Raw genomic sequence first — 18,751 nt, 5'->3', positions numbered from 1 at the left:
CTCTCTCTCTCTTTCTCTCTCTCTCTCTCTCTCTCAAAATGTGCAAATGGCTTCATAGTATGCTTTAGGTTTAAAAAAAAGTAAGAACTACAAAAATATCTTCATTTGTGTTCTGAATATTGCTAATCAATACAACCAAAATAAATATTTTTTCACAATACAGGTGATTTTATTTCCCAATAATTCTATATAAATATATATATTTTATTTGGTACTATATGGTTATCCGGACCACACAGTGGCCTACCCCTAACCCAGCCCCTAAACCTACCCGTCACTGGGGTTGAGATGGACTATACGGGACTAAAAGACACACGTGTGGTCCGGATAACCGTATAGACAGACACATTAACCTCTATATCTATAGAATTTACATCATCATTATAATGTAAAATAAAGTAAATAAATAGCAAAAATGTTATTCAGGATAGTTTTGATAACTCTATTTCAAAATGTAAAGGTTATGATATTTACGTTCAAGAAAAAACATACACACGTGTTACAACGAACAATAAAAACCATACATTCTAAACATCTTAATACTAAACATTTAATGCATCAACGATTAACACTATTACAGGGCTCGACAATAAGGTGTGAATGACGCTTGGGCCAGTTTGGAGAAATATAATTTTTTGTTGTGGAGCCAGTGCAAACCACTGGCTAGACCATGCCAGTAGAAAAAAAATCCTTAGCGTTGAGACATGTATTGAACTAAAAACAACATTGATAATATGTTGATAACATTGATAACAGCAAATAACTTATTCCTTATTCTAATAAAAATGCTGGCCATGTGAATCAGATGAATTTAGTAGTCTACTGTCATAAAATGTTGCCTTTAAACAATTAATCGCAAAATACAACCAAAAAACATACAAACAGACAAAAACCAACTTACAATGGCCTAAAAATGTTTTAGATGATTAAGATTAATGCACAGATTAATAAGATTACACACAGAGCAACAACACAACATGGCTTACCTTTCCAGAAAGTAGACAAGAGGGCTTCCTTTCCGGGAAAAACAGATGGATAATACAGTAAGCGCCCTCTAGTGGATGGAATTATAAAAAACACATTGCAATTACAATTAAACTTAATGAAAAAGCTATTTAAAAGAAGACTTGCAGTAAACATGTTCTTATCTATATATCGTTTATTTAAATTATTATCCTATATCTATATCTACAAAAAAGTATGTCTGTATAGGCTATATGCATGGTTTCCTGGATCAAATTAGTAAAACACATTTCCTGTCCTACAAGTGGTAAAATCCTTATCATGTACATATTTAAGGTATTTTATAAGATAATTAGATTTTTTTTAAGACTATCATGTATCGTGTTTCCCACAGTATATTTTTGGGTGAACCTCAGTCCCTCCAGAGGGGTCCAGAGACATTGTCCCCCATGATAAAATTGTATACACTTTAAAGATATATTCATTATTCTGGGGCAATTTGTAACTTCAAAATTAAGAAGCATTCCAAGACATTCCAAACCATGTTCAGTGTGCAAATTGAACAACAAGTCTGTGCATTGACTTTTAGCCTACCTGAACTTTATAGAACTTATGTGCTAGAAATGTGCAGATCAGCTCTAACTTCACCTGAATCCACTTTAAAAAATAAAAAATCTACACGCTAACCATTCAAACCTATGATAATCTTATCATCAGTTTACAACACTGAATTAGGCTGCTTTAAAATGAACATTTATTTAAAAGTTTTTCTTTTGGCAAAATTTCATTAATAGCTTAAACAGAAACTTAGAAACTTTACTCCCTTCAAACTTAAATAATCACTGTTATAAAAACACTTATCAGAAGTAACAAAGTAAACACCTTGGAAATGACAGGTATGTACTGTGTTTCAGGAATGGCACAAATATGTGTGACTGTTCAAGTCTCTATCTTAAGATCAATGTGTTTACTGATGTGCTTTTTTTTCATTTGTTGTGTATCTTTGAATTATGTTGTGTTGTAAATAAATCCAGAAAATCTAAAAGCCATTCTTTTTTAAATGTATCCTCATTGTTTGTGCAATGTTCCTCATAATGATGGCCTGATAGCATCTTATAGGGCCATTAGAGGAGGGTCTTTGTCTTTCTCAGGTGTGAAACACATAAATATTGTGTTCACGCCTACTCGCATTAAGGTTTCTTACACAAAACATGTCTTACAAATTTTAAATCAATATATTCTTTTATCTGAATGAGTAGTCAGGATTATTTTCACATAGTTTTTGATAATTTTCTTGCAAGAAAAAGCACAATTGAGCAGACACAACTTTTTCTAGTATTTTAGACATAAATGGAAGATTTGAAATGGGTTTGTAATTCACTAGGTTATTTGGATCTAATTGTGGTTTCTTAATGCAAGGTTTTATAACAGCCAGCTTGAATATTCTTGGAACATGACCTAAAGATAATGACAAGTTAATATTGAGAAGAGGCTCTTCCACTACAGGTAACACTTCTTTCAGTAGTTTAGTGGGTATTGGATCTAATAAACATGTTGGTTTAGATGCAATGATCAGTTTATTTAGCTCTTCCAGTCCTATAGTTGTAAAGCGCTGTAGTTGTTCTTGAGGGGTGATAATTGAAAAATACAAATGCAAACATTTAAAATACAAAAATAAAATAGCATTTTATAGGATTACACAATGTTGTTAGTTTTGTTACAAATTTATGAAAGTGCAATAAAGCCATTCATTTTATAAATTTAATATTTAAAGGTTCAAACTATACATTAAGTATTAACACTAATTGAGTCTTGGGGTGCTCTTATGAAAAAAAAAAGACTGAAAAAGTTGTGCACACCTGCTTATGAGCATAAACAGAAGTTAAACTTTCAACTGTTGGTTTCACTAGAGGATTTAAGATTAACTCAATGTTCTATTGAAAATGTTACTGTCCTCTACCAGACAAAAAAAAAATCCTATGTAAGGTTCTATAAAAATAAGATGACAACTAACTGGTTAAGCTAAGTTGTTTAAAGAACAGTTTAACATTAGACAAAACTCTGACCAGGACAAAAATAACTTCAAGGTATTTATTGAACATGAATGAACATATATACACATGTGAAAGAAATAGAACAGTGACATCTATACACTTCAAAAGAAAGATTTGCACTTAAAAATGAACACTTTTCAATCTTAACTTAAAAAGGTATTGTTTCATCAAAATGTTCTGTACTGTTAACTATATACATTATACACAAAATAAAGGGTTTACAAATCCTTTGTAAATGTAAGTAACTGGTTAAACAAAAAACTTGTCAAGTACCATTTAGAACAGCAAGACATCGTCAAAATCAGGGTTACCTACAACTTCTGAACAAGTGACAGTTGCTTCGGTTGACATTTCTTGTGTGATCTCTTTATACACTGGTACAGCTGGTGAGATGGCAGTGGAAGCTGGTGAGATGGCAGTGGAAGCTGGTGAGATGGCAGTGGAAGCTGGTGAGATGGCAGTGGAAGCTGGTGAGATGACAGTGGAAGCTGGTGAGATGACAGTGGAAGCTGGTGAGATGACAGTGGAAGCTGGTGAGATGACAGTGGAAGCTGGTGAGATGACAGTGGAAGCTGGTGAGATGACAGTGGAAGCTGGTGAGATGACAGTGGAAGCTGGTGCTGGACACTCTAATTTTTGTCGTTTCGATATTGGGGGAACATTCAAAAGAAAATCAGCTGCAGCCAACAGTTCGTTGTCATCTTCAATGGCTTTCTCCTCCTGACCAATCTCAGTTAGTTTGGAAATGCAGGTTATTTCATTTTCAGGAGTGTACTGAACAGCTAAAGGTCCAACAGAAAGAAGAAATTCTTCTATTTCTTGACTGTCCATTACATCAAGATTACACTCACCCTTGAGGAATCGGCCAAGGACAGAATTTGTGATGGACAATGACAGCTCCTCATTGCCCATCATAAAACTTACAGTGCCATTTACCTTGGTTAAGTAGCTGCATCCTTTTCGCAAAATCTTGCAGGATTGGCAACGGTGAAAAGGGGCTTTAGCAGAAAGGTCAAATTGTGGCGTTTGACATTTGGGGCACAGTTTTAACGCACGAATTGCAGCCCCTTCAATTGGTGAGGACAGGTGATTCAGTGAAATTGTGTGGGGGATCATTTTGTTTGGTGTTGTAGCTGAAATTGGGGTCTTCATGGGTGTGATGGTGGTCTGCCGTGTTGTGGTTAGCGTGAGGTTTCCATTGTGCTTTCTGGTTGACAGATTTGTGAAAGTGTAAGACCAGTTATCTTCCACCAACTCAATGTGTCGGTCCCAGAGAGTTAACTCGATACACGAGGTAGAGTCTGCAACATAGCAGGTCTTGCACTCCAAGTCTGTTCCCCGAATATTAACTGTGCTACTACTTGGTAGAATGCTGTAAACAGCTGCTGGCAGTGTCGAAATCTGTAAGACACAATAGAACTGTATTAAAATATTGAGTAAAAAGGTATTTATACATTGTGTGCCATGCATTTGTTTTCCATCTAATATCAGTCTTGGTAAGACAAGTAGACCACTAATGCACAAAATATACAACTTTAGTAAGGATTGAATTTAGTGGGATATGATAATTACAACAATCAGCATACAATACTAAAGTTTATACAATTACAGTTAATTTTTATATTAATGCAAGTTCAAAGTGAAGTTTAGATAATGCTAATCTAAATTTGCACAAAATGTGAATATATTGTTAGCAAAAATAAACAGATGATACATAATGGTAAACATTTTGAAATGATACATACCTTTTGATTAGGTGGCATTGTCTTGATGTCAGCAATTGTAAGCTGAGAACAGGATCTAGGTGGTAGGTGTGGGAACGTTACATCGGTAACATCGATTGTGCTCTCCCGATTGATAACCACATCGAATGTTTTATCATCTGTCAGGCCTACAAAGTGCATAAAAACACATTAAAAAAAGGCTAATAATGACAGTCCTTTTTCAATCTAAAAATAAATTAAAAATAAGTTCCTGAATAGCATATTTCCTTACTAAAAGCATTACTAAAAAACAAGGGGATGACCAATAGCTGGTTGTAAATAGTAGACATGTAAAATTTACAATCATATTAATTGAAATTTACCCAGAAACAGTTTCACTTTTATCCACTCAAGCAAAAACTATAGACCTTTCTAATAGCATAGATTTCTTTATAAAGGAGTCTGACAAAAACAACATCTGTAGCAGAAAGTTAACTGAAATTGACTACTGAAGAAAGAGGAACTATACTTACTAATTTTTTTCCTGGCATTGTGAACCTTCACAGCCGTTTTGTTCCGTGCAGCCAAAGAAACCTGGTTGTGCTTCTCTGGCGAGAACACCACAGTGTTGAGGTACTCATACCTGTCAATTTGGAAGACGGCATTGAAGTATCGAGTATTTCGTCTGGAAATTTTTACTGGCGACACAGAATGGAAGTAGCCTATAACGGTCTCCCCAGGTTCAGTTCTCTTCAGTTCTTGGGAATTCATCTTAGTGATGAGTCGGTCTGGAAGGAGCCCTTATAAACCTAAAAATGAAGAGAAATATCAGAACAATTCAGCCAAATTAAGGTAATTACTATAATGCATACCAAGACACCAACTTTTTTTTTTTTTTAAATAAGGCTTTGCTACATCTGTTCTCGCTGGTGGTAGAGACTTATGTCAGGAAAACAGAATGTAAGTGGAAAACTATTAAAGTAAAAATGCAAAAAGTTGTAATATGGGCAGGGGCTAGAAAATGTCATTACCTTAGTGCAATTAAACCTCCAGAGATTACTACTCATTTGATCTTTCTGCTCACTAAAATTGTTACTTTCACTTGAAATCAAATTGAAAATTTATAAAAATCATTAAAATAACACAAATGTGTTTGCCACTTCAATTGTTCATTTTAGGTATCAATTTTTCCAATACCACATTGATTGCAGTAGGACCTGAACATTTTATTTTAAAGATGAAGGCTGGAATAACCATTTATTAGTTAAAGGTGTATAAATACACTTAATGAAATTATCATGGAAAACATGCTTTAAACACAAAAGCCAATGAGTGGTAGCCTGCTGCCATCTACAGGTAAAATGAGTAATTCTCACAGTACTCTAATTGTTATGGGTGTGGTGGTTGTATGGCAAGCCGTTTTAGCTTAAATTGCTGCCAGCGTTATGCATCATAATTGCATTTTTACTAGTAAGAATTCAATTACAGAGCTCTACAATTCAATTACTACTAGTAATTCCAATTAGAGAGCTCTATAATTCAATTACTGCAACAATAATGATTAGATAACTCTTAAATTAATACTAAGAATTACAATTACAGATATCTAATTCAATTCTTACTAGTAACAATTCCAATTAGAGAGCTCTACAAATGAATTTACTAGTCACATGTCTCCATTGACTTCCATTTTAATTACAGCGCTCTACAGCTGAATTGTTACTAGTACACATTCTAATTAGAGCTCTACAATTAAATACTTAATTCCAATTAGAAAGCTCTACAATTCAATTACTACTAGTAGTAATTCCAATTAGAAAGCTCTATAATTAAATCATTACTAATCACAATGATGATTAGATAGCGCTCAAATTAAATTACGAATAAGAATTATTACAGAGCTCTCCAGTTCAATTCTTATTACTTTCAATTCCAATTAGAGAGCTCTACAAATGAATTTACTAGTCACATGTCTCCATTGACTTCCATTTTAATTACAGAGCTCAACAATTGAATTGTTACTAGTAAGCATTCCAATTAGAGCTCTACAATTCAAGTACTAGTTGTAATTCCAATTAGAGAGCTCTCTAATTCAGCTGTTACTAGTAAGAATGCAATTGCAGAGGTCTTTAATTCAATTGCAGAGCTCTGCAATTATACATATCTTCAATTAATTTTTTACTAGTAAAAATTCAATTAGAGCCCTGTAATTATAGAACTCTGGTCATAATTCTTACTAGTAATTCAATTATAGAGCTCTAATTGTAATTGTTACTAGTAAGAACTGAATTATAGAGCTCTCTAATTGAATTCTTACTAGTAAAAATGCAATTACAAAGAGTAACGCTGGCAACAATTTAAGCTAAAACAGCTTACCATAGTGGTTGAGATAAAAGCACATGACATACCTTCAGGAGGATTTTAGCAGAACAACACCAGATAGCAAAAGAAAGCAGAGTGAGAAACAGAGGGCTTAAATACACAGAGAACTTATGAGGGAAACAAGACAAAGCTGGGGCAAATTAACTCAATGACAGTAACCATAGCAACAAACAGTGAGAGAACAGAAACTGACTAACACAACACTACGGAACCAAATGAACTAATAAAGATGGGAAACATGAAATTGGGTAACAGAACAAAAGAAACAGATTGGAGTTCACAAACAAACATGACATGTAACACTATAATATTGTGCTATAATTCATATTTACACTATGTAAAGTAACCATTATAACATGTACAATCAGATTAATTCAAAATCCATCCATTAAGAAAGAAAATTAAAAAAACATTAATTAGAAAGAAAGAAAAGTAAATATTAGTAAGAAAGAAACAAATATGTTAGAAATAAAGAAAAAATAGTTTGAAAGAAAGAAAGACTAGATAAAAAAGTTTGTTGGCAAATTTTGGAAAAAGCCTAGCCAGAAAAATGTAAGGCAATACAGTCCAGTAGATAGATAGATAGATAGATAGATAGATAGATAGATAGATAGATAGATAGATAGATAGATAGATAGATAGATAGATAGATAGATAGATAGATAGATAGATAAAGTTTGAAGATAGATAGGTATAGTTTGAAGATAGAAAGTTAGACAGATAGAAAAAGTTAGAAAATAGAAAGAAATAGTTTGAAGGTAGATAGATAGAAAAAGTTTGGAGATAGATAGATAGATAGACAGATTAACAGATAGATAGAAAAAGTTAGAAGATAGATAGATATAAATAGTTTGAAGGTAGATACATTGATATAAATAGTTTGAAGATAGATAGATAGATAGATAGATAGATAATAGAACAAGTTTCAAGATAGATAGATAGATAGAAAGAAAAAGTTTGAAGATAAATAGATGTAGTTTAAAGATATATATAGTTTAAAGATAGATAGATAGATAAATAGATAGATATTGTTTGAAGATAGATAAATAGATATACTTTGAAGATAGATAGATAGATAAATAGATATAGTTTGAAGATAGATAGATAGATAGATAGACAGATAGAAATAGTAGATAGAAAAAGTTTGAAGATAGAAAGATAGAAAAGGTTTAAAGATAGATAGATGAAAGAAATAGTTTATAGATAGATAAATAGAAAAAATTGTTTATAGATAGAAGCAATTTTAAGATAGATAAATAAATAGAAATAGTTTGAACAGTTTGAAGATAGATATATAGAAAAAGTGTGAAGATTGATAGTTTGAACATATATAGATGGATAGAAATAGTTTGAAGATAGATAAATAGATAGAAAGTAATAGTTTATAGATACATAGAAAGAAATAGTTGATAGATAGATAGATAGATAGAAATAGTTTATATATATATAGTTTGAAGATAGAAAAATAGTTGTATTCGAAATAATAGATAGATAGATAGAAACATTTGAAGATAGATAGATAGTGTGAAGATAGATAGATAGATAGAATTAGTTTGAAGATAGATATGAATAGTTTGAAAAAAATATATAGTTTGTAGATAGATAGATAGACAGATAGATAGATAGATAGATAGATAAAGTTTGAAGATAGATAGGTATAGTTTGAAGATAGAAAGTTAGATAGATAGAAAAAGTTACAAAATAGAAAGAAATAGTTTGAAGGTAGATAGATAGAAAAAGTTTGGAGATAGATAGATAGACAGATTAACAGATAGATAGAAAAAGTTAGAAGACAGATAGATAGATATAAATAGTTTGAAGGTAGATAAATAGATATAAATAGTTTGAAGATAGATAGATATAAATAGTTTGAAGATAGATAGATAAATACAAAAAAATTAAGATAGATAGACATAGTTTGAAGATATAGATAGATAGATAGATAGATAGATAGATAGATAGATAGATAATAGAACAAGTTTGAAGATAGATAGATAGAAAGAAAAAGTTTGAAGATAAATAGATATAGTTTAAAGATATATAGTTTAAAGATAGATAGATAAATATATATATATATATATATATATATATATATATATATTGTTTGATATATAAATAGATATAGTTTGAAGATAGATAGATAGATAGATAGACAGATAGAAATAGTAGATAGAAAAAGTTTGAAGATAGAAAGATAGAAAAGGTTTAAAGATAGATAGATAGAAAGAAATAGTTTATAGATGTATAAATAGAAAAAATAGTTTATAGATAGAAGCAATTTGAAGATAGATAGATAAATAAATAGAAATAGTTTGAACAGTTTGAAGATAGATATATAGAAAAAGTGTGAAGATTGATAGTTTGAACATATATAAATGGATAGAAATAGTTTGAAGATAGATAAATAGATAGAAAGTAATAGTTTATAGATAGATAGATAGATAGATAGATAGATAGATAGATAGATAGATAGATAGATAGATAGATAGAAAGAAATAGTTGACAAATAGATAGATAGTAATAGTTTATATATATATATATATATAGTTTGAAGATAGATAGAAAAATAGTTGTATTAGAAATAATAGATAGATAGATAGATAGAAACGTTTGAAGATAGATAGATAGTGTGAAGATAGATAGATAGATAGAATTAGTTTGAAGATATATATAAATAGTTTGAAAAAAATATATAGTTTGTAGATAGATAGATAGACATAGATAGATAGATAGACATAGATAGATAGATAGATAGATAGACAGATAGATAGATAGATAGATAGATAGATAGATAGATAGATAGATAGATAGATAGATAGATAGATAGATAGATAGATAGATAGATAAAGTTTGAAGATAGATAGGTATAGTTTGAAGATAGAAAGTTAGACAGATAGAAAAAGTTACAATTGGCGTATCTCAAAAAACATGGCCGCCATCGGCCAACGAAGTTTGAGCACCTATTAGACAAGGTTAACGGAGGCCGATCGGAACGAAACTCAATGGGCATGTTCGGCTCATGGCCCTAAAGGTCTGTAAGAATTTTGAAAGAAATCGGCCACTAGTTGGCGCTAACGAGTTTTACGGCTCTGTAATCACGTGGTGTTACAAATATCCACACAATATGCATATCATTTTACCAAGTGTCCCCGAAAGCCTATATCTCTTTAATGAATGTTCAAACCTTCTTAAAAACAAGTCAGAACATGTGAAATATCACTCTGAACATGCATGAAAATTTTCAAAAAAAGTGAAAGTGAGCCAATAAGTGGTCTTCTAAAAAAATTCTAAAAAAATTCTAAAAAAATCACTTATATAGCAATAACTATTATAACACAATCATATTTTGTCAGTGTTAATCACTTTATTTGCACTGACACTTCAAATAATTGCTAGTAATGTGATAAATCAGGCTAGAAACATGGTAAATCAAAGTAAATAATACTAGATTGTCGTTTATCTCCTGGTAAATAATACTAGAACGTGGTATATCATGGTAAATCATGGTTAACTATGCTGTGTGTGTATGTGTGTGTGTGTGTGTGTGTGTGTGTGTGTGTGTGTGTGTGTGTGTGTGTGTGTGTGTAAGCATGCATTGAGTTAACATGGAAAAACTGGTTTGCTTTAGTGCAGAAAACTGGTATAAAGTGAAAGTGAGCCAATAAGTGGTCTTCTAGTGCCCTCTGCTAGCCATTCTACTTAATAATGAAATATTTTACATGTGCTTTTGCATTCATACTTGGACACACACTAAAAATCACGTATATAACTAACTATTATAACACAATAATATTTTGTCAGTGTTCATCACCTCATTTGCACTGACACTTCACATAATTGCTAGTAATGTGGTTAATCATGCTAGAAACATTGTAAATCATAGTAAATAATACTGAAATGAGGTGTATCAAGGTAAATCATGCTAGAATCCTAATAAATCATTCTGGAACATGGTATATGATAGTAAATCATGCTAGAATCATATTAAATAATTCTAGAATGTGGCAAATCGTTGTGGGAGGAGCCTATTTTACTCAAATGGCTATAACTCAAGAAGTAAATGAGATATCTTCACCAAACTCAGTACACATGTGTATGGGTTCAATTTGAGGTCACAGTAAACAATTTTATGGAGATCGGACCATAGGTGGCGCTATAACTGTTAAAAAGCTTTAAAACCATATATATCCCATGGCAAATTGCCTGTATTGGCTGTAAATGGTCTTTTCCATCTATTATGTCAGTGGTTACATGCTTGCTAAATAAATCTTAATAACTTTTGATGCTTTTGTGCTTAAATGCCTTAACTGCTTGAACCCCGATAAATGCTGCTTGCAGCTTTAATTATTTTTATTATTATTATTATTTTCCCCTAAAACGCATCGTGCAGACCAAACCGTAAGAGCTGGAACCTTGAAAGTTGGCCAAATGGTAGTCCTCAATTTGGGGAGAACGTATCAAAGTATGACCTCGATTGGCCCATAGGTGGCGCTATAGCGACCAAAAGCGCGAAACTGCTCAGAACTCCTAGACCGTATGTCGTAGACTCAAGTGTCTTATATCATTGGAAAGCTGGACGCCTGACGAACAAAACGTATATCTCCGATTTCATTTCCGCCATGATAGATTTTCCGCCATTTTGAATTTTGTCAAAAACCTACTTTTGCGAACTAGTCCCTGGTTTTTCGCCCGATCGGAACCAAACCAGTCCAGAAATGTTCTCTAGAAACTGAAGATCAATAATTATCGAAAAAAAGTCGAAATTTCGATTCACGGTCGCTAAGGGGCGCCAAAACGTATGTTATGGGAGGGGCCTATTTTACTAAAATGGCTATAACTCCAGAAGTAAATGAGGTATCTTCACCAAACTCGGTAAACATATGTATGAGCTCAATATGAGGTAACAGTAAAAAAATCGCGGCGATTGGCCACATGGTGGCGCTATAATATATAAAAAACATAAAACAGGCTTTAACCACCTGACCGTTAGTCCGATTGACTTGAAAATTGGTATGCAGTGTCTTGGTCCAAGGTGTCATGTATGTGTATGAGGACATTGGCGTATCTAAAAAAACATGGCCGCCATCGGCCAATGAAGTTTGAGCACCTATTAGACAAGGTTAACGGAGGCCGATCGGAACGAAACTCGGTGGGCATGTTCTACTCATGGCCCTAGAGGTCTGTAAGAATTTTAAAAGAAATCGGCCACTAGTTGGCGCTAACGAGTTTTATGGCTCTGTAATCACGTGGTGTTACACTCATCCACACAAAATGCATACCATTTGATAGATCTCCTCTTGTTGAACAACTTTGCCTCAAGAACCATTGCTGTCAATCAAACCGTTCATTAAATATTCGTAATTATGTTAAAAACGTACTTTTGCGAACTAGTCCCTGGTTTTTCGCCCGATCGGAACCAAATCAGGCTAGGAGAATTCTATGGACTCTCTAGGTCAATAATTATCAAAAAAAAGTTGAACTTTTGCATTTTTCGCATGGCTATAACAGGGTCATTTAGAAAATGGGCGTGGTAAAATGCACTCAAAAGCCTATAAATCCTAAACGAAAACTCAGAACTTCACAAAAATTGATGAACATATGTGTCATAACCTGCTAAAGAAGCATGGAAAATTTTATGAAGATCGGACCATAGTTGGCGCTATAACTGTTAAAACTCTTTAAAACCATATATTTCCAATGGTAAATTGCCTGTATTTGCTGTAAATGGTGTCTTCTATCATCATATAATGTTCATATCATAATGTTCTCTGAACTCTCTAGATCAATAATTATCAGAAAAAAAGTTTAACTTCTTCAAAAGGTGATTTTATATGAATATAATGACATATTAAGCCAATAAGTGGTATTTTACTGCCCCCTGCTGTCATTTCATCATACTACTCCCTAATATTGTTATAAAATTCATATTTAGACTTTATAAAATCATTATTTTAACATTTACAATCACATTTTGTCAAAACTCATCTATTGAGTATTACTATTGACAATTGTGTTACACTGAGATATGGAAATGGACGAAAGTAAATGAATGAAATGAAACGAAAGTAACGGCATTTAAGCCACGCCCCCGAATACAAATTCATTCATAACTCGAAAACGGAAAGTCGTTGCGCGCTCAAATTTTGATGGTGAGGACCTCTCCGGGCTCTTGATCGAAACGTGTCGTCGCGGGCCTCGGGAGCGCGCCCCCCGCGCATCGCGAATTCGCGGGACCCCCGATTTTGAACGGCCATTACTCCCGACCCAGACCACCCCGAACATTGTGTGAGAGCTCGTTGGAAAGGGCGCGTCCTTGGCTAGCTTCGATTCAAATGTGGTGTTATTTGCCCTGGGCATTCCAGAGATAATAGCCCGAACAGATATGCCTTATAACAGTCATAACTCCCAGCCCCAATCGCCCAAAAACACATTGATGGTCTCATTCAACAGGGCTCCTCAAGCACTATCTATGCTCTGAGTTTCAGAATTTTTCGCCTTTTGGTTCCTGAGATATAAGTAAAAAAAAAAAATCCCATTCATTCATTCAAACACTTCAACTGTAAAATGTAAGCTATAATACCACTGTTGTCCACTAGAGGGAGCAGCAGGATTACGCATGATCTTTTAATTCGCTTCAGTATTGGGAAATAAACAAATGCTTTAAGAAGCAATCTTTTTTATTATGATGGTTTTTTTTTTATTATGATATTTGTATATATTTTATTTTTTTATTATGATTATGAACGGTTTGATTGACATTAGTGATTCTTGAGGCAAAGTTGTTCAAGATGAGGAGATGAAGATATTTTCACAATATCACATCCTAAAAACATTGAAAACATATTTGTCTTTGTGTGTGGGTGTGTGGATGTGTTTGTGTTTGTGTGTGTGTCTGTGTGTGTAAGCATGCTTAATGGAAAGAACATGGAGAAACTGCTTTGTTTTACTGGTGGATAAAAAAAGTCTTTCAAATGAAAGTGAGTCAATTAGTGGTCTTCTACTGCCCTCTGCAGGACATTCTACTTAATAAAATATTTTCATCTGTGCTTTTGCATTAGTTTTTGGACTATATCAAATTACTTGCATGAAAATCACCTATTATAACACAGTCATGTTTTGTCAAAGTTTATCACTTCATTTTTACTGAGCTCTCAGTTTGAACAATTCTGCCTCTCAGTGATTAATTTGAAATCTGAAAATGGTGTTATACAGAGGAGATTTGCAATTATCATTTTGTTACCTATCTTTTATTTTAAATATCTACATCTACAACAAAATGTGTGTGCATGTGTGTGTTCAAGCATGGTTAGTGTATTAAGTATTATTGTTTAAGTATTATTGTTTTCATTTACATTTTAACCACCAGAAGAAGAACACTCATTGGTTCATTCTGCTCACTAAAATATAATTTTTCATTTTTTTTCCATTTGAAATATTGTTTAAACTTAATAAAATCATTAAAATAACATTTCAAATCATATTTTGTCTGTTTATAAATCCCACAGACTCACATTGGCTGCAATACTAATGTTTTTGTAAAACACAGACCTGATAGTCTAATCTGTGTGTATTGTGCATATATTATTGATATTATTACTATTGCAAATCATGTTATTGTAACTCATATCTTAATAGAATATTATTTGTAATTTTAATTCTTTATTTCTTAATTGTTTTTTTATGATTACTACAGATATTATCACCAAACATATCAACTACACCTTCACTTTTAGTATTGACACGCTGCACACACAGCACAATCACACACTCACTAATGCATTCAAATAAATGTAATCTTACTGTGCTACTTTATTTGTACATGATTAGAATGAACAGAAATCTAAGAATATTTTTCTTCTTTTGTTAAAGCCATTTCAGACTCCAAGTAAGCATTATATTACTAATCATCTATTTTAAAGGTGCCATACAATTGAAAACTGTATTTATCTTGGCATAGTTGAATGATAAGAGTTCTGGACATGGAACTGACATACCGTGAGCCTCAAACACCATTGTTTCCTCCTTCATGTGTAAATCTCCTGTTTGCAAAAGACCGCTGAAAAATGAGTGAATCCCACCATAACACCGACTGTGACGTTGGAGTCAGGATCATTAATATTTATACCCCCCAAATTTGCATTTTCCAGTCCATGTTCTAGGCCAGGCAGTGTTAATGTGGACCTGCACAGCCGAATCATCAGAAGATCTGCAGGTATTGTGAAGAAGCAAGCAAGGACAATAGTGAAAATGGCAGATCATGGATATAAATGTTATGTCTGAGGCTGTGCTGCGGATTTGAGAACTTTTCATTCCCTTCCCACAAAACTGTCAACAGGCATGGTTGATGTTTACAACAGGATAAACTCACCATTTTAATTCAAAGCTGTTAGTTTGCTCTTAACGGAGGCCGATCAGAACGAAACTCGGTGGGCATGTTCGACTCGTGGCCCTAGAGGTCTAAGAATTTAGAAAAATCAGCCACTAGTTGACGCTAACAGGTTTTACGGCTATGTAATCACGTGATGCATATCATTTGATAAATCTCCTCATACTGAACAACTTTGCCTCAAGAACTACTGCTGTCAATCAATTTGTTCATTAAATACTTGCGATTATGTTAAAAACCTACTTTTGCGAACTAGTCCTAGGTTTTTCGCCCGATCGGAAATATACCAGTGCAGTACAATTCTCTGGAAGCTCTAGATTATTAATTATATAAAAAACTTTAACTTTACCCATTGGGTAGCCATAACAGGATCATTTAGAAAATGGGTATGGCAAAAAACACTCAAAAGCCTGTAAATCCTAAACAAAAACTCAGACAACTCACTAAACTGCCTTATGTGCTTAAAGACCCTAAATGCTTGAACCCCGATAAATGCTGCTTGCAGCTTTAATTATGTCATTATTTTTTATCGTAATAATCAGCGCAATATGTTACAAGTACACTTTTTGTTATTAAAAGAACCATAAAATAATGTTTATTTGTGTATATTACTATTTTTTTCTTATTAACAGATTAGACATTTAAATAAATGGCAGAATGCTAGCTATGTTTTGTGGGTAAGTTGCTTAGTATAAATATTAATTGGTTGTCTAGCCTTGACTAAAGAACAGTATAATAAAATTACGGAATCACAAATCTTAATGTAATCAATCAAACCCCTTAATTCATATAATAATCTTTAATTTTAAAGAAATAACATTTTTAGTTATTTGTTAAGCAATAGGGCATAATATACTTTTTTTATTACAAGCATGTCATTTGTGTGCTAATGCATATGATTTATGTCATAATTAATTCTTAAAACAGAACATCATACAATACAATAACATTTAATGTAATAAAATTAGTGAACCAAAACTTATATAAAAATTTAATTAAATTACACAATACAATACATAATGAATTCAACTGAATTATGAGATGTAATATATTCAATTTTTATTAACACAAAACTACAAGCGAAATGCACATCGTTTTAGGACATTTATAGAGCTTTTTAAAATACACAACAATACAAAGCAGCTTTAAACAGACATACTCTAGTATGTCTTTATTTTCCTAAATACTTTTGTGATAGTCCTCTGGCTATATATTGATTAAAAAACAATTAATGTTGAGTTAGCTGTGTTAAAATATTGAATGAACTGTAAGGTTAAAGTTTTTTGAGAGCTAATGAGAGACAAATAGATGCAGTGTCTTTTGCTGTATGTAAAGTCAAACCTTTAGTTTGAAGTAAATTCATGTTGTATGTGCAGTCAATTCTTTGTGGAACCATCCTAAGGCCTAGATGATGCAGTCAGTCCCCTTTGTTTTTCCCCTTTGCATGGTGGGGTCGTGACCTGGTAGGCGAGGAGGCTGGACTTGGTGTCATGGACTGGCTTGAGGGGACTCTGCAAAAACACACAAACATGCTACAACACGTCACATGCTACTGCACACTCGCAAAGTCTTTAGTGCTATGGAACATCACTCACTGTTTTTACTTTGATGGGCAAACCAAGAAGGCGCAACGCAGCAGACGTAGTTAGCTCGTTGAACCTTGGATGTTGTGACATTAAAAGGCTATTTTAATGACACACTCCACAAGATAAGATATATCAGCCCAAAAGTAACTGAAACCTTCCGTTCGTTTCAGTATTATAAGGCTGATCTGAACAACAAAAGATAAAAAAAAGTAATTACTTAATGAGATAAAATTACCAAAACATATAAAAATCAGCCATCAATTTCTCCCAACATATTATCAAATGATACCAAGGTGAGAAAATTATGATTTTTTTTTGGGTGATATAAAAAATTCCAGTACATATTTGTACCAACATGATCCCATAAAATGCGTACCTCAGGAATCAGTTCACACATTAAAAGGTCAATATGTTCAAGCTTTTTGTCCTTCTTTTGCTCAAACACAATGTTGTCGATGTGTCCTAGAAGTTCCTCAACATGTGCTGACAAGGCTGGATGAAAGCTCTTAGGTCTTCATTTGCCACCATTTGTTCCACGTGGGTTTCAGTGAGCCTTTCACAATTCCTTGGAACAACTCCTGAAAAAAAATATTTAGTATAGCAAACAATATCTAGACATTTTAAATTTCGTAAAATCTTCAGTGTCACTGACAAGAGAACAAATTCCTTTTTTTTCCACCTCCTCAACTGTCCTATATTTAAAAATCATCGATCTACTTGAATTATTAAACTTTTAAGTTGGTTTATATGAATGAGAACACACATTTTACACATACCTTTTATACGTCATATGCTGAACAGCATATGCTGCCATTGATGATGCGTGATATCTTCTCAGATGCCACAGATCTTCTCCCTGTATCACCTCGTTTTTCATAGAGGTCCATTTGTCCCTCACCTCCATTTCTGCCATCTAATGCAATAAACACAGTTGTTAAAGTAATGTAGATGTAATACAAAAAAAATAAAAATAAAAGCATTTATTTAACTTACTGTACAAACCAAAACCCCACAGATGTTAGAGTCAGCCAGCCTCCACTGTTCTGGGTACTCAACAGTCCATTTCCCCAAGTCCCAAGTATTTCGGAAGGCATTGCTTTTGTACAAAAGAAAAAAGAAATTAAGAAATGTACATTAGTAAATAAAGATAACAATTTTGTCATTTACAAAGCACAAAATACCATAGTATAACCAGGTCCATCGCAGAAATTGACTTGTAGTTGCCAGTGGGGTCGTACACTCGAATATGATTCAGCAAACCATTCAAGACCTTTACAAAATAAACATAAACCGCTTTAACCAAAGTAACAACTGTTCAGCAAAAATGTATTTTTTTTTCATCCACACATACCCACAAAATGAAGTGGTTTCCCTTTTCAGGGCTCTGTCCACCAACAATTCTTGGAATAAGGACCGTGTCATTCTCATCAAAGTAAATAAGTAAGTAAATGTGTCCCCTGCCCCTGAAATTTATTTCATAGATTTTCATTTACCTTCAGACAAGAAATGTGACTGTCATCCACATGTTTCTTGATAGTGAAGGATCGCCACCAGAGAACGAACGTGTGCACCTGTAAAGCAGTTCCATCATGTGCTTTACAAAGCTGTGCAATCCTTGTGTCAAGAATCTAAAAGAAATAGTAGATTTCAATAAAATGTTGTTGAATAATATAATAA

At 33.0% G+C, this 18,751-nt stretch overlaps 1 protein-coding gene across 1 annotated transcript; it reads right to left on the bottom strand.

The window, feature by feature from the left end:
- Positions 1-3,041: 3,041 nt before the first annotated feature.
- On the bottom strand, positions 3,042-5,623 carry LOC311291834 (uncharacterized protein). Its single transcript, XM_084411137.1, has 3 exons — positions 5,254-5,623; positions 4,763-4,908; positions 3,042-4,418 (listed from the first exon to the last, which is right to left on the bottom strand). Exons 1-3 carry the CDS (start codon positions 5,489-5,491, stop codon positions 3,294-3,296), a joined length of 1,509 nt encoding a protein of 502 aa, XP_084267263.1. The 5' UTR covers positions 5,492-5,623; the 3' UTR covers positions 3,042-3,293.
- Between the last annotated feature and the right edge of the window lie 13,128 nt (positions 5,624-18,751).

The sequence above is a fragment of the Rutilus rutilus genome (assembly GCF_951802725.1).
Source record: "Rutilus rutilus genome assembly, chromosome: 6".
Taxonomy (NCBI): Eukaryota; Metazoa; Chordata; class Actinopteri; order Cypriniformes; family Leuciscidae; genus Rutilus; species Rutilus rutilus.
The sequence above is the reverse complement of the archived record's forward strand: the minus strand, read 5'-3'. Positions and strand labels throughout refer to the sequence as shown.

What these genes read in the sequence shown, in the direction of transcription:
- LOC311291834 (XM_084411137.1), bottom strand. Translation starts at nt 5,491, where the DNA reads ATGAATTCCCAAGAACTGAAGAGAACTGAACCTGGGGAGACCGTTATA. An exon ending in CAATGCCAGGAAAAAAATTA is followed by an intron (nt 4,909 to 5,253) that starts GTAAGTATAGTT and finishes TGCACTTTGTAG; the next exon opens with GCCTGACAGATGATAAAACA. An exon ending in CAATGCCACCTAATCAAAAG is followed by an intron (nt 4,419 to 4,762) that starts GTATGTATCATT and finishes TGTGTCTTACAG; the next exon opens with ATTTCGACACTGCCAGCAGC.